Source organism: Saimiri boliviensis, chromosome 13 (assembly GCF_048565385.1).
Source record: "Saimiri boliviensis isolate mSaiBol1 chromosome 13, mSaiBol1.pri, whole genome shotgun sequence".
NCBI lineage: Eukaryota > Metazoa > Chordata > Mammalia > Primates > Cebidae > Saimiri > Saimiri boliviensis.
In genome coordinates, this window is record NC_133461.1 from 59,520,493 (window position 1) to 59,538,051 (window position 17,559).

General features: G+C 35.5%; 1 protein-coding gene across 1 annotated transcript in view; it reads left to right on the top strand.

The window, feature by feature from the left end:
* Positions 1-17,559, top strand: part of SMCHD1 (structural maintenance of chromosomes flexible hinge domain containing 1) — a 159,524-nt gene that overhangs the window by 88,896 nt on the left and 53,069 nt on the right. Inside the window, exons 26-32 of the mRNA XM_003924806.4 lie at positions 4,996-5,144; positions 6,033-6,121; positions 7,182-7,300; positions 10,309-10,476; positions 14,543-14,668; positions 17,014-17,093; positions 17,319-17,476. Coding sequence (XP_003924855.3) covers positions 4,996-5,144; positions 6,033-6,121; positions 7,182-7,300; positions 10,309-10,476; positions 14,543-14,668; positions 17,014-17,093; positions 17,319-17,476 — 889 coding nt within the window. The remainder of the gene's footprint in view (positions 1-4,995; positions 5,145-6,032; positions 6,122-7,181; positions 7,301-10,308; positions 10,477-14,542; positions 14,669-17,013; positions 17,094-17,318; positions 17,477-17,559) is intronic.

Below are 17,559 nucleotides of genomic sequence, written 5' to 3' on the forward strand. Positions count from 1 at the left end.
TAGACCGCTCTTTAGCATTTCCTTTATGGTTGATTGACAGAATAATGGACAGTCTATGCTTGCTTCTTTCAAAATTCAGTCCATTCTTCTGTAATGAGACATATGCATTCCCCAAAATCACTCTGCTGTGCAAAACTGTGCAATAAAAAAAATCACAGGGCTTATGGGTGAAAATGGAAACTAGAGGCACAATACTCAAACTTTTCCAGTAACCCATTAAGAGAACCTAATAAAACAGTGGCAAAAACAATAATGGTAATACATGTTAAATGTTAAGAAGTACATAAATACTATAATAATATGGCAGTTTACCTGGCTTGACAAAGTCTTAGGAATGATTGCAGCTTGTGAGTTACTGTAATGTGGTGGAAAGAAGGTTTTCTGAAAGTGAAGGAAAAGTTGTTAGAACAGTCTCTGGATGAGTGTGGCTCTTGACACATAGTCAACTAAGGTAACTGGTAGTTGTTTGAGGTGCAACATTTTTTGTGTTCCCACTTGGTAGGTTCAGCTGGGTATAGTTTTCTGTGTTGACCTAGTTTTTACATGGATGAAATCGTACTTAAGCAAAAGTAAAATTTGCCTTATGTTTAAATTGTTTACTGTTAATTGTATTGGAAAAAATTTGAATTTTCAAAGTAAGCACTGTAACAGAACTTACTGTACCTTTTCCCCTTGATGTCTTTGGAGATAAAATTCCCAAGTGGGGAAAAATCAAAATTTACCAAAATTCCAGGCTTTTTGAGGTAGTTAGAAATAAGCATTCCTCCATGTCTGGAGAGCTGACATTCATAGACTCTTAGTAAGGAGTTGTAATTAACCAAATTTTTGGAGAGTTAACACTGTGTAGCACTATGTAGGAGTTACTCTTTCACACTGGTATACACCCTACCCATCATGTATTTCCAAACATAAGATCTGGTCATTCAAAAGGATTATTTAGTACAGGTTGAGCTGACCTTAATTTTAAAATCTTACTTGGAACAATGCTTGTTGTAGCCAGCTATTTTCCCCTCTTCGTAATGAGGGAAGAGAATTGAAATAGAAATAATTCTGATTCTGCTTGGAAAGGAGGTAAACCATTTTTATCTCTAAGCAGATTTGAAGGTAAGTGGTAGTTTAATAATAGTGCCAGGGATGTGGCTTCTGAGCTATTTTCTTGCTTTCTCACAATCATGCTTTCACTTCCTTGTTTCTATAGAAGTTTAAGAAAAACGTGGACTGGAGAGCCTCTCCCTGTCATGCCTTCTCTAAGCTTGTTGCCTACATTTGACACATTTTGCCTTTAATTTGGTTTTTAAGTATGTCTATGCAGTTTTTCATTCACAGTAAAAGATACTCCTTTTTTCTTAAATTAAATGTACAGCCTTTATAGTAGTTTTGTAGTGTTTAGAGAATTAAGCCAAGAAGGAGGGAAGTCAGCCTGAACTGAGCTGGGACTCTGTTGAGGTGGGTACACAGCCAGGGTGAGTGAGGAAAGACTTTATCATTTTTGTGGAGCTCCTGCTTGCTTCTTCTTTTCCCTTTTTTTTTTTTTTTTTTTTTTTTTAAGTACAATAAAGAACAGAGACTAAAGATGGTTTAAAAAGATAAAGAGGTAACTAAAAACATTAGACAGGCATAAACTGGGAAACAGAATATTAGTGGTTTTCATCAACAAGTTAATTCACCACGATCAAATAGGCTTTATTTCTGAGATTCAGGGTTGGTTCCACATATGCAAATAAGTAAGTGTGATTCACCACATAAACAAAAACCATATCATCTCAATAGATGTAGAAAATACTTTTGATAAAATGCAACATCGCTTAGTGATGAAAGCCATCACTAGACATTGAAGGAACACACCTCAAGATAATGAGAGCCATCTATGATAAACCCACAGGCAGAGAACTGGAACAATACAAGGATGTCTGCTCTTACCACTTCTATTTAACATAGTACTGGAAGTTCTAGCTGGAGCAATCAGGCAAGAGGAAAATAAAAGTATCCAAATAGGAAAAGAAATAAAACTGTTGCTTCATTGTGGAGATGGTTCTATGCCTAGAAAACACTAAAGATTGCCAAAAGCCTCCTGGAGCTGATAAACAACTTCAGTAGGGTTTCAGAATGCACAATCAGTGTACAAAAACCAGTAGCATTTCTGTACCTCAATAACATTTAAGCTGAAAGCCAAATCAGTAAAACAGTCCCACTTACAGTAGCCACAAAAAAAAAGAAAAAAGAAAAAAATGCCTAGGAACACATCTAACCAAGGAGGTAAAGATCTCTACAAAGACAACTGCAAAACACTGCTGAAAGAAATCGTAGATGATACCAAAAAAATGGAAAAACATTTTATGCTTGTGAGTCAGAGGAATGAGTATCATTAAAGTGATCATACTGCCCAAAGCAATCTATAGATTCAGTGCTGTTCCTGTTAGACTACTGTCATTATTCACAGAATTGGAAAGAAACTATTCTAAAATGCATACAGAACCAAAAAAGAGCTCAAATAGCCAAAACAATCCCAAGCAAAATGAGAGGTATCACGCTACCCACCTTCAAACTGTACTACAGAGCTACAGTAACCAAAACAGCATGCTACTGGTACAAAAACAAACACATAGACCAATGGAGGAGGTTAGAGAAGCCAGAAATAAAGCTGTACCCCTACAGCCATCTCATCTTTGACAAAGGCAACAATAACAAGCAATGGTAAAGGACTCCCTATTCAATAAATGGTGCCAGGATAACTGGCTAGCCATATGCAGAAGAATGAAAATGGATCCCTGTTACCATATACAAAAATTAACTCAAGATGGATTAAAGACTCAAATGTAAGACAGACTGTAAAAATTCTAGAAGAAAACCTAGGAAATAGCCATTCTGGACATCAGCCCTGGCAAAGAATTTATGACCAAGTCCCCAAAAACAGTTACAACAAAAATAAAAATTGACAATTGGGACCTAATCAAACTAAAGAGCTGCACAGCAAAGGAAACTGCCAACAGAGTAAACAGCCTACAGAATGGGAAAAAATATTAACAAACTCTATATTCAAACAGCCTACAGAATGGGAAAAAAATATTAACAAACTGTGTATTCAACAAAGGTCTAATATCCAGAATCTATAAGGAACTTTAAACAGTACAACAAGCAAAAAACAACACCACTTAAAAAATGGGCAAAGGCTATGAACAGATAACTTAAGAGAAGCCATGCACGTAGTCAGCAAATAAATGAAAAACTGCTCAACATCATCGTAATTAGAGAAATGCAAATCAAAAGCAATGAGATACTATCTCACACCAGTCAGAATGGCTATATTTAAAAAGTGAAAAAATAACAAGACGTTGGCAAGGTTGTGGAGAAAAAGGAACACTTCTGCACTGTTGGTGGGATTGTAAATTAGTTCAGCCACTGTGGAGAGCAGTTTGATGAGTTCTCAAAGAACCTTAAATAGAACTATCATTTGAACCAGCAATACCATTACTGTATGTATGCCCAATGGAAAATATGCCATTTCACCAAATACACATGTAATTCTGTGTCTGTGTTTATCTCAGTACTATTCACAACAGCAAAGACATGGAGTTAATCTAGGTGCCTATCAGGACTGGACTGGATAAAGAAAATATACCACAGAACACTACACAGCCATAAAAAGAACAAAATCATGTTCTCTGCACTAACATGGATGCAACTGGAGGCCATAATCCTAAGTGAATTAATACAGGAAAAGGAACCCAAATACTGAATGGTCTAACTTATAAGTGGGAGCTAAACATTAAATAACACATGGACATAAAAGTATAGGAACAGTAGACGCTGGAGATTCCAAAAGAGGGAAGGGTAGTAGAGGAACAAGGGTTGAAAAACTACCTATTGGGTACTATGCTCATTACCTGGGCGATGGGCTAATTCATAGACCAAACTCAGCAGCATGCAGTTTACCCATGTAACAAACCTGTATATGTATCCCCAAACCTAAAAGTAGAGGAAAAATAAAAGTGTAATTTAGAAATTTTTTTTAAAAAGACTATTAGTGATTCTAAGGCCAGGTGTGGTGGTTCACACATGTAATCCCAGCCCTTTGGAAAGCTGAAGTGGAAGGATCACTGGAGTCCAAGAGTGCAAGACCAGCCTGGGCAACATAGACCCCCATCTCAACAAAAAATTAGGCAGACCTGGTGATACATGACTGTAGCCTCAGCTACTGAGGAGACTGGGACAGAAGCATTGCTTGAGCCCCGAACTGGAGGCTCCAATAAGCTATGATCATGTCATTGCACTCCACCCTAGGCTAAAGAGTGAGACCTTGTCTATAAAAAACAAAAATAGAATATTAGTGATTTTAAAATCACAACTATAGAAGGCTAAATAAAAGCAAAGAGAAAGTTGGGGTCAGAATTCTTAAACAGAAAGTATTGGAAGTTTAAAAGTAGGGATAGAGTAGGCAAGCAACTTGAAGAAGTATAGATTAAATGACACATTAAAATATGGAATGTAAGAGGTGTAAATAATACAAAAACTAAAAGCACCCAAGAAGAGATTAAGGCCAAAATATGGTCAGAAAAGTAGAAGTTCTATTGAAACTTTTTTTTTCTCACCTTGCTAAGTAAGAATAAGGTCCACCTAGATCTCATTTAAAGCCTTCCCATATATAGGATTCTTTTCAATAATTGAATATTGCTTTTCAGAATTAATAACATGATCTGACTTATATGTTATTTTTAAACTATAATGGCCACAGTGATACTTTTGTGGCAAAGCTCTAAAGAAATGACTTAAGAATTTTTATTTTATCTTACTAAAAAACAGCCCAACATTAGCAACAAAGACAGAGGATGCTTTTGTGTCGTAGTAGTATATGAACCACCACCATATCTGATTATAAAGAGACTTTTTTCATGGGGGTGAAGAAGATGGATTATAATATAGTTTTAAGAGTAAGATAAGTGGCCATAGGAGAATATTAGACTAAGTCTTATTCTTAAATATATCATTTTCTCCTAGGTTAATTGGACTCCTGAGATTAACAAAGAACACTTGCTACAGGGTCTACTTCCTGATGTACAAGTACCAACATCTGTAAAAGATATGCGTTATTGCCAGGTTTCGTTCCAAGATGATCATGTGTCTTTGGAAAGTGCATTTACAGTAAGGTTTGTGGACTCGTTATATTTTGCAGTATTTTAAAATTCAACTTATGGCAACAAAAATACTTTTCTCCAGTGTACATATATGAAAGTTGTTTTTAATGTAAAAATATTATAGTTTCTATGATATATGTTAGATTATTTTTGGAATAAAGGATCATTGGTGATAGCAATTAATTTTTGTTATCGCTGTAACCCTGCACTGAATTGGCCCTCTAGTAGCTGGAACCTTCATTAAAAAGAAAGTTTAGTGCAAGCGACAGTGAAAACACCAGCAAAATGACAAAGACATAAAAAATACAAAAGATACAGTGTGATTAGTCGGTGTTGTTCAGAAGGAAAAATTCCTTCATTGCATAGAATTTTTAAAGCTGAGAGTCCAACCAGAGTTAATACGTAGAACTCATATTAAAGGGACAGACTTAAGTAAATGTGTAAAAACAAATTTTACCCTGACCTGTCAATTTCCTGGACACCTCTTTTCCAGTAACCTCTTGTACTACCCTCTACCCATTTCTATACTATTCTCAACACTTAGAATAGTTCTGCATTTGAGATAGAATTTTCAAATGTACTACATCTGACTATAATGAGATCTCTCAATAAGTTATTAACTCATCTGTCCTCTTGTCATAATTTCCTTTTAATCCAGCATAAATACTATGACTTAATGTGTCTATAAGTTTTTGGTTCATATTCTCTACTCTCTTTGCAAAGTATCTTTTTTCTGTTTTCTTTTGTGTTAATAGCAGATTATATAAATTAAGGAGGCATTTGAAGGAGTATTTGAGTTATGGAATATGGACATATTATGTATGTGTTATTCTGTAGCATTTTGGAACTACTTCAATTAATGGTGTAACTAAAGATTTTTAACTTGTTAAACAATTTCAGACCACTTCCTGATGAACCTAAACATTTAAAATGTGAGTTAAAAGGAGGAAAAACAGTACAGATGGGCCAAGAGCTTCAAGGAGAAGTAGGTTAGTATGACTTGCTTTAAAAAAACAAATGAACAAACTTCTATGATGTTTCCTGCCATGGATGTTTTAGATACATAATCTGAAAGGAAAGCTTTTGGGTTCACAGAATGTTATTGTTTTAAAATCTATTGTCACATGAGATTGAGTATTTTGATTATCTTTGCCCAGGCTGACATAGCTTTAAAATCAGTTTGACAGACATTTTGTCAAAAAAAATCTTGCCTTTTGTTAGAAGTAATAATATTACTAATTAGAAGTTAATAATAAACTATAAAGTAAGCTTGGCATGTTGCACATGCCTATAGTCTCAGCTACTCAAGAGGCTGAGGTAAGAAGATTGCCTGAGTCAAGGGGTTTGAGGCAAGCCTGGACAAAATACACATGCCATGGTGGTTTGCTGCATCCATCAGCCCATCATCTACATTAGATATTTCTCCTAATTTTAGCCCTCCCCTAGCCCCCCAGCCTCTGACAGGCCCCAGTGTGTGATGTTCCCCGCTCTGTGTCCATGTGTTCTCATTGTTCAACTCCCATTTATGACTGAGAACATGTGGTGTTTAGTTTTCTGTTTCTGTGTTAGTTTTCTGAGAATGCTAGTTTCTAGCTTCATCTGTGTCCCTGCAAAGGACATGAACTCATCCTTTTTTATGGCTGCATAGTATTTCATGGTTGTATATGTGCCACATTTTCTTTATCCAGTCTATCATTGATGGGCATTTGGGTTTAAAAAAAAAATCTTTTTTAAACATAAAAGTATAACATACATGTATGAATGGATTCCTGTGTATTTTTTCTTACGTCTAGAAAATTGCATTCAAATCTTCAGATTTTCATGGTAGAAAATCTGATTAACATTTCATTAAATGTAGTTGAATATACCTGTGTAAATTCTTGATGTTTATTTTGTAGTGATTTTTTTAAATGACCGTAATTATTTTATACCAAAAATTACTCAGAGAACAAAGAGTAAGTTTCTAAGCATGTTTTTATAAAGCATTTCACAGATATTTGTATCTTATATTAAAAGATAATACTAAAATAAAACTTCCCCCTTTTTTAGTTATAATAATTACAGATCAGTACGGAAATCAGATTCAAGCGTTTTCACCAAATTCTTTATCTGCTTTGTCCGTTGCTGGAGTTGGACTTGATAGCTCAAATTTGAAAACAACCTTTCAGGTATGACTACTTTCTATACCATTTTGGTTTAGTTCACTCCATTGTTTTATGTGTAACAAAAAGTTTGAGAAAAACTACTATAATAAAAAGGCTTGGTTTTGGTTTTTAAATTGAAGAATCACAAAAGGTATTTAAAAAACATGATGAAAAAGTTTGAACATATGCAGAAATAAACATAGAATAATATGAGTATTTCTTGTGTTTCCATAATTCACCTTCAGCAGTCATCATTCTCCCCATACCATATTATTTTGAAGCAAATTCCAGATGTCATTCCATTTTACCCATAAAGATTTTAGATTTAGATTTTTTTTTTTAATGATAGCTTTTCATAGTAACCGTTTAAATAAAATTTCTTGGTGTTTAAATGCTGTATAACAGAATACTGAGGAGAAAGGCATTATAAAGGTTTGCAGCGGTTCAGGTTAGCTTGAAAAGTAAAAACTCTGGTGGAATTATTTGTTTATTTAAAACAACCATGCTATACTCTGCTTGAAGAGATAGAGACAGCTTTAGGGAAAAGGACATGCTGGAGTTGGGTCTTTAAAGAACCTGCCAGTCCACAGTGGGTGAAAGAGGAGATCTCTCAGGTCAAAGGGAAGTTAAATTCATTTAGATCATTGAATGCTTTTTTAAACTTTTCCTTCTATGAGAGTTTCTATTACACTTTTTCTTAACAGGGCAGTCACAAAATAACTTCCATGTTTCCCTTCTACCTAGAGTTTCTGTCTCCAGTAATCTGTTCTTCTATTTTCTAATTTTGAGGGCATCATTTTCATTGCTGAGGAACTTTGAATGATGTTTTGCTCCCTGAACAGTGATAAAGTATGCTCTTTGACTTTTAGGTTCTTCCATTATCTAGCTTCACTGTACAGGTAGATGAAATCAGAAAATAATTGTGCTCTGTTGTTACTAATGAACAATCCCTGCTTCCTGTCAGTCTGTGCACAGGCTCCTAATTGCTCCTAAATTATAACCTGTCTTCCTACATCTTCAGCTGTCCCTTCTACTAGATCAGTCCCACCAGCATGTAAACATGCTGGAATGTCTCTCATCTTTTTTTTTTTGTTTTTTGTTTTTTTTTTTCTATTTTTGCTTTTCTTTTAGGAATGTCTCTCATCTTAAACAAACAAAAGGAAAAATCCCTCCAGAAAAACCACCAAAGCTTCATTTGGCCCTGTATTCCTATCCATCTACTGCCCGAGTCCCCCATTTTATAGTAAAACTCCTTGGAAGAATTGTATATTTTCATTCCTTTTCTGTCATTCTGTAGCAAGCCACTTTGATCATGTTTTTCTGCTCTGTTCTACCTGACCAAGTTAATGGGTCAATTTTCAATTCTCATGCTACCCATTAGACCTATCAGCATGTTACATTCTACTGCATTTGAAATCCATTGCCTTAGTATGACATAAAATGCCTATAGTATTCTACCCTACCATAATCTCACCCCTTTTTCTCTCCGTAGCTCTTTACTCTCCAGCCAACTGGGCTTTTTTCTACTTCTGTCATTCTGTAATTGACATATACTATTTTGTCTCATTTTCAGAATTCTATTTTTAATTCTATATGTACTCATCTACAATTTGTAATTTCATTTTCAAGACTTGAAATAAAACCAGAACAATTTCCAACATGACTTTAAAACAAAATCACACCTTCAGAAGGGCTTTTGGTTCAGAATGGCTATTAAATTTGGAACCCCAGGATAGACTTTATGTATTTTGAACTTCAGTACATTTTGCTAAGGAATATCTATTTAATTTGGTTTCTAAATGTTGAAAAATTCTTCTGTGCTTATTGGGGTTTTAGGAGAGATTAATTTTGATTATTTTACAGTGACTTTTTACATAAAATGTTCTGTTCTGCAAATCATTGTTTGAGAACATAAAACATGAAGTTTTCTCTCTGATTTATTTATTTGATTTTTTGAGACAGAATCTAACTCTGTTGCCCAAGCTGGAGTTCAGTGCAGTATTGCGAATGTGGCTCACTTGTAGCTTCAACCTCTTGGGCTCGAGTGATCCTCCCACCAGAGCCTCCCAACTAGCTGGGACTACAGACATGTGTCACCACACCTGGCTAATTTTTAAATTTTTTTGTAGAGACGGGGTCTTACCGTGTAGCTCAGGCTGGTCCTGAACTCTTGGACCAAGAGATCCTTCCACCTTGGTCTCGTAAAGTGCTGGGATTATAGTCATGAACCACTGTGCCTGGCGTGATTTTAAAATTTTGATGAGATATTGTTACAGCAGCCCAGAAACAAAACAAATAAGATTTTGATGAAGTAGATTTGTACCTAGTAGAAATTTAAGATGACTAAATCATCAAGGGTCACCATTAAAATATGAATTCTGCCACAGTCATGCCAGTGTGGAGGCATTCAGTCATATTGCAAAGATTATAGGCTAGTTTTATTGATTCTCATTGATAGGATGTGTTAGACGTTGTTCTGAGTAATAGAGATTGAGCAGTGACAAATCAAAGCTCCTGCCGTTGTGGAAATCATCTTGTCATGGAGAGGACTTATAATAGATGAGAAATAAGAGGTAAGAAAAATGAAGTAGGGAAGGGATAGATAGTATGCCAATAAGTAAGGTGGCCAGAGAAGTGCCTCTTACTAAGTTATCATATACAAAAATCTAAAGAAAAACAATGTGTATGTCTGGTAAATAATATTGCAAATGGTGGGAAAGAACAAGTGTAAAGGCTATTCAGGTAGCAGAATGGAGAAAGTATAAGGAAGAGAGAAATTAAGAAAAGATAAGGTAAAGAGACATAGCCAGAACCTTTTAGATCCCCTACCCCTTGAAAGAAAAAATTAAGTTTCTCCTCTCTTAAAAATAAAATGTATGACATGCTGTTATTGCATGGGTGCAATTTATTTGCTGTCATGTTACCAAGAAACATCTGTATGCCCATGGATTAATGACAAAACATTTTATTTTGTTTTTCTGAAAACTAAGTGATATCTTCCCGTCTTTTCTTAATGTACTTTTCCTCACTAGGAAAACACACAGAGTATAAGTGTAAGAGGCATCAGATTTATTCCAGGTCCTCCTGGAAATAAGGATCTTTGTTTTACTTGGCGTGAGTTTTCTGACTTTATTCGGGTGCAACTAACTTCTGGACCTCCTGCTAAACTTCTTCTTATAGACTGGCCAGAACTAAAGGAGGTAAGTCATTTCATGCCTTCACTGAAAGAATAATATCATATGGCTTATTACTTTCAGATTGTCAGTAGATCAGAATAGATGTATTTTGTTGCTGAAGTAACTAACGGTTGTTAACAGTAAAAATAACAAAAGATCAAGGTCATGTGAGGCTTAATACTTTGTTATTTAATTTATCATTGTGTCATTTGTTAAAAATAGTAAGTATAGGAATTCGCATCCTAGAAACTACATTAACTACATTACAGAAGATTTCAAACATGCATAAAAATATAAAGAGTAGTGTAGTGAACTCCCATGTGCCAATTACCTAGTTTCTGCAGTTACTGATTTTTGCCGGTTTTGTTCTTTGTTCTCTTACACCAATCTAGTAACTTTTTTGTTAGAGTTTTAAAAAGCATATCCCAGACATCAAGTCATACCCATAAATACTTCAGTATGCCTTCCTGTGCAAGTAATTAAATCTTTTTTTTTTTTTTTTTTTTTTTGAGATGGAGTCTCACTCTATCGCCAGGCTGGAGTGCAGTGGCCCAATCCCGGCTCACTGCAACTTCTGTTTTCGGGTTTCAAGCAATTCTTCTGCCTCAGCTTCCCGAGAAGCTTGTGCCTCGCTAAATTTTTTGTATTTTTAGTAGAGATGGGGTTTCACCGTTTTGGCCAGATGGTCTCGATCTCTTGACCTCGTGATCCACCCACCTCAGCCTCCCAAAGTGCTGGAATTACAGGCATGAGCCATCATGCCCGGCCCTTAAATCTTAAATAATAATTTTGTAAATGTCTGCCAAATCTTTTTGATTTTTAACTGAAGTTTTAGAATTCTAATTTGATGGGTAAAAATTGTACATATTTATTGTGCACAACATATTTTGAAATATGTATACATTGTGGAATGGTTAAATCAAACTGGTTAACATACGTATTACTTCACATGTTTTTTTTTGGTGAAAACATTTGAAATCTATTAGCAGTTTGAAGAATGCAGTATACTATTAACTGTAATCATTACATCATACAATAGATCTTTTGAACTTAATACACCTATCTAACTGAAATTTTGTATCCTTTGATAGAATTCGAGTTTTAAAATGTCCATATTCTGGCATTTGGTTATGGAACAGGAATAGCAGGGCTTTCCCTTTTTTTTTTTTTTTTTTTTTTTGAGACAGAGTTTTAATCTTGTTATCCAGGCTGTAGTTCAGTGGCATGATTTTGGCTCACTGCAACCTCCGCCTCCCAGGTTGAAGTAATTCTCCTGCTTCAGCCTATCAAGTAGCTGGGATTACAGGCATGTGCCACTAGGCCCCACTAATTTAGTAGAGGTAGGGTTTCACCATGCTGGCCATGGTTTGTCTTAAACTCCTAACCTCAGGCGATCTGTCTGCCTTGGCCTCCCAAAGTGCTGGGATTACAGGCGTGAATCACCATGCCCAGCCAGGGCTTTAACTGTTGATATTATAGTTAACTTTAATTTTTATTTTAAAAATTTTTAAATGTATTTATTTTTAATAGGGACAGGGTTTCACCGTGTTGGCTAGGCTCATCTCGAACTCCTGGGCTCAAGCGATTCTTCTGCCTCAGTCTCCCAAAGTTCTGGGATTGCAGGTGTGAGCCACCATTCCCAGCCTACGTTTTCTATAAAAGAAAATGAACTCACACAATCATGGTAGTAGGTGAAAATATCTTAGTAAAGATTATTTTCTAAGAAAGGTTAATACGCCCATGCCTTAGGAGATTGTTCTTTTTCATTTATGAGTTTAAAAGGCAGATAAACTGGTTATGACAGTGTACTTTATAAAATACGGTTTTTAAAATAAGTGTGTTGACTAAAGGGTTTTACTGAAAAGCCAGTGCATTTTTTTTTTCTGGGAGCACTTAGAAAACATAAACTAAACCACTTTTTATACCTATTGATGCCAGTGAAGGATTTGTTGATTGACTATAGTCTCAAACAGTTGTGTGGAACAGTTTTACGGTGGAAAAAATCTGGACATGTTAGTCTTGTATCGTTTTGGGGGACGAATATAAAAAACAATGACAGCTTGTTAGCTTAAAAATTTATTCTAAGAGTTATTCGTAGATACCATAATAATCCAGAAGCTTAAAATAAAACATAAACTAATATATCAGTCTGTTAGAGATACGGTTATATGTAGATGAGACTAGTTGCTGACCCACCTTACCCTCGATAGGATCTTTGTACAAAGGAGGAACATATAATACACAAACATGATGAATAGAAATATATATGTGTATTAATAAACACATATATTATTATTATTATTTTTTTTTTTTTTTTTTGAGATGGAGTTTCACTCTTGTTATCCAGGCCGGAGTGCAATGGCGTGATCTCGGCTCACCGCAACCTCCGTCTCCTGGGTTCAAGCAATTCTCCTGTCTCAGCCTCCCAAGTAGCTGGGACTACAGGCGTGCACCACCATACCCAGCTAATGTTCTGTATTTTTAGTAGAGACGGGGTTTCACCATGTTGACCAGGATGGTCTCAATCTCTTGACCTCGTGATCCACCCGCCTCGGCCTCCCAAAGTGCTGGGATTACAGGCTTGAGCCACCGCGCCCGGCATATTATTCTTTATAAATGAGGGAACTGGCCAGGTGTAGTGGTTCATGCCTTGTAATCCCAACGCTTTGGGGAGACCAAGGTGGAAGGATTGCATGAGCTAGGAGTTCAAGACCTGGCAGGGCAACATGCTAAGAATTTGTCTCTATAAAACAATAACAAAGACAAATGAGGAAACTGAAATTCTGAAATATTAACATGACACTATTAAAAAGTGACTTTAAAAGTGATATTAATATGTTTACGAACATTTGATTTTGGAAATTTGCATTTTCTATTTTCTAGAAAACTTTATTATTAGCAGTTTGGGCTACAAGTCATTTACTAAAGATAACCTTTAAAAGTAGCTAGGAATAAAAGCTTAGACTGTTCTTTAAAGGTAGTTTGGGCAAACAGTCATGTAATTAGGAACACTATATGTTTATATTTGGAAACTCAGCACTTTTCAAAATTCAAGCTTTTTGTAAACTTTGGCAGCAGGAACACAGCTGTAGCTGTGTAATCTTTATAGTAGAGGGACATTGTAACTAAACTCAAGGGTCTTTGGTTTCTTTCATAATGTCGTATTCATAGCAGACTGTTAATTTTTCTTTCCATTTTCAGCAGCCTTTCATCGTAATCTGGTAACCAACTCAGTTAAGAGTAGTGGGTAGAGGAAGCAGAAAGAACATTCTTGGTAGAGGAGAGATGATAAATCAGTTTTTTGTTGTTGTTCTCTTTGTTCTCTTTGATCTTTTTTTAACTTTTAAAATGTGACTCAGAGGATTGGGCCTTTGTCAGGTATCTTGTTTAACACTGTTTCCTTGGATGTTTCCTATTAATATTAATAGGTCAGTAGGCAGATTTCTAGAATTATACAGCCTTACATACTAGCTAGGTGAAAAGCAAGAGCGTTTTGAGTCAACAAGACAGTGAAGATCATCAGTGAGTAGTCCTATTTAACCAAGGGCTAGAAAGTCATATTACTGCATTTAATGCACAATGGCAGAGAGCTGAACATTGACTGAGGGAGAAGCTAAACTACCGATTGCCAATGCTAAATCTGAGAACCAAAGATAGGTTTCTATTTCTGTTGAACATATTCTAGTACTTATATAGCATTTACATTGTATTAGGTATTATAAGTAATCTAAAGATGGTTTCAAGTGTATGCTTAGGTTATATGCAAACACTATACAATTTATATAAAAGAGTTGAGTATCTGCAGCTTTTGGTATCCACTTCTGATCTAGAACCAACCTCCTGTGGATGCTGAGGGAAGACTGTAATGTCAAGTGCTGCTTTTCCTTTTCTCAGATCATTTATCATTTCTATAAGAGGATCACTTGCGACAATTTAGTTGACTTTCAAAAGTTTATTTTCATTGACCAAAGAAGCCATTTGCAAATAGAACAGAGATAAATTAAGTGATTGTTACACAAATAAACAAGTAATTGCATTGTTTGGCCCATATATTTTAAGTGTTTTCTTAAAATATTTCTGTTCTTTTCAGTCCATTCCAGTGATTAATGGAAGAGATTTACAGAACCCTATTATTGTTCAACTTTGTGATCAGTGGGATAATCCTGCACCGGTACCACATGTTAAAATAAGTCTTACAAAAGCTAGCAATTTAAAGGTAAGTTTTAAACTTCCTCTCATTTTCACTTAAAATTCTGGATTTCATTTTTATGATAGTATCTTTAGCTATCATATTGCTTTTTTTAAAAAAATACGTTTTATATAATCTTCATTACTGCTTAGATTAAATAAACCTCAACATTTTTAATAATTATTTTGAGGAAGTAGAATTTATATCTTACAATAGTATAACAAGGGACCAACATTGTACAATTATGGCTGTTTTAGTGTTTCTTATATAGTACTGGTAAGACTTGCATTTCAGATTAGGATGAATAATAATTAACACTGACAAAGTGAACGAAGACAAATACCACAGTGACCTACAGAATGGATTAAGGAACAGGCATTATTGGGGAAATATACATGGTGAGGCTAAACAAAAAGAGTCATGCATGTACTTATCCTCTGTTATCTTACGGAGAGCTACCAGATCCTGGGCAGAGCTGCTGGAACATACTGGTATATTCTAGGGTGAGACTCCTCTCCTCTGTTGTTCTTTTTATGGGGCAGGTATGAATGTGGTCTTGTAAAGTTTGGGAACAGTCTTGGCTACCAGAAAGTTCAAGATTAGGTATCAGTTATTACCATGAGTATTGAGAAGCTGCTTGGGATCTAGTGGCTGGTGCAAAGTTGGAGGCCCTCTTTCTAGGGGAAAGAGGAAAAGCTTCTAGTCCTTGTAAAGTTGTTTTGTTGTTGTTGTTTGTTTGTTTTTTTTCATTCACTGTGACGCCCAAGCTGGAGGGCAGTGGCGCAACCTTGGCTTACTGCAACCTCCACCTTCTGGGTTCAAGCAATTCTCCTGCCTCAGCCTCCTGAGTAGCTGGGATTACAGGCATGTGCCATCATGTGTGGCTAATTTTTATATTTTCAGTAGAGACGAGGTTTCACCGTGTTGGCTAGGCTGGTCTAAAACTCCTGACCTTGAGCAATCCACCCGCCTGCCTCAGACTCCAAAAGTGCTGGGATTACAGGGGTGAGCCACCATACTTGGCCACAGAGTTATATTTTTATACCATCTTTTCTGTTTGTTGAAGGGAATTCATTGGTCCCAGCCAGCTTGTTGCTAGGCAAGCCAGAGGAAGTTGGGGTCATATTCAGACAATCTTGAGTATCCCTCCACATGTATTTTTAAGATGTAATGGGAGAAACCAGTTGATATTATGTAAAGATGATGTTTCTCTTGCAACTAATTCGTTCAATCAGAATCCCAGCAGGGATTTTTCAGAACCTGACAAGGTGATCTTAAAAGTCATATGGAACATTAAAGTGCTAGGAATGGCTTGTTAAACACATGGACCTGTTTTCATAGTAATTAGAGTCAGAGTTTTTAAGACTGTTAAATGTGGCTGATGTTGCTACTATCAGACCTGAAAAGACTTACTTCTCTCTGGCTTAGCAATAAGGATTTGATACCCAGATGAGAGATATATTTTGAGAAAGATGGGTTAAGAGACAATGGACCAGAGGGTAATTTGGACAGGTATAAATAAACATAGGACTTCATCCTATCATTTCAGATACTCTTTCTCATTTTTTTCTATTTAGCTATTGCTTTTCCTGTCTGCATGTACTATTATTACTTACTTTTTAGGTTCTATTAAGTTGAAATGGGTTTTAGGGTTTAGGAGAAAGTCTGATTTTTCTGTTACTGTGATATACAAATTCACGGTTGTTCTGAGTGTTTGCTACCAGTAGAGTAAGATAATGGTTATTTTCAACCCCAAATAAAGATAAGATTCTAGTTTTTGGAGAACCATATGTAAAAGTCTGAAAGATCCTTCTAAACCAGTTATTAGGAAATGTGCCCACTGATTCTTAATCACTTGGAAGTGAAAGCTTGCCTATCACTGTGAATGTAGTATTGCTGCAGAAGTTTGAGAAACATATCTGAGTAGACATTCAAGAGAAAAATGAAGTAAGAGTGAAGGTAGTGCTATAACCCCTTGTCTCGAGTGTATGTGTATGGTATATATTTCTCCAGTGCTATCTCCTACACCTGCCCCAGCTTTGTAATATACCTTCAGTGTTTATGTAAACAAACTTCATTTGATGTACCAGTGATATTGAAACAGTGAACATAGAAATTTGCAACTTAGTAACTGAAATACATTAAATTCTAGTTGAATTGATCAAGATGAGTGATTGTTATTCTCCTTTGGATTATGTCATTACATACTACATTATTTCAACTAGTTCAGATTTTAAAAATTTAGATTTTAAAAGTATGCAAATACTGCTTTTTAAATAGGAATAAAGGGAAAGAATATTGTAATGAAAGAAAAGAACTTGATTGATCTCTAGAATTTTCTATTTAACTATTTTATTTTGTTTTGTTTTTAGCTCACGCCTTCAAACCAACAGCATAAAACAGATGAGAAGGGCAGGGCTAATTTGGGAGTATTCAGTGTTTTTGCCCCTAGGTAAGAACCAAAGTTTGATAGTTGTTGGCGTTATAGAGATTCATTTTTCTTATAGCTTGCTGAAATTAAAGAGTAATGACTGTTCTTCTATTTAATGTTAGGCAAGAGTTGAGACTGAACAGAAGTCGAAAGGTTTTCTAAGAGTTGAACTTTGTGTAATTGCCTCAGAATTTTTAGGTTATTAACTAATATAATTTCAATTCCTCTCCTCTTTTGTTTTGTTAGGGGAGAGCATACTGTACAAGTTAAAGCCATCTATAATAAGAGTATCATAGAAGGACCTGTAATTAAATTAATGATTCTTCCAGACCCAGAAAAACCTGTTCGTCTCAATGTTAAATATGACAAAGATGCTTCCTTCTTAGCTGGGGGTCTTTTCACTGGTGAGTATTTCACATACGTAAATAAATCTATGATGATAATTTTCCTTTTACATTAGTGGCATAAATGATTTATCCTAGGTGTT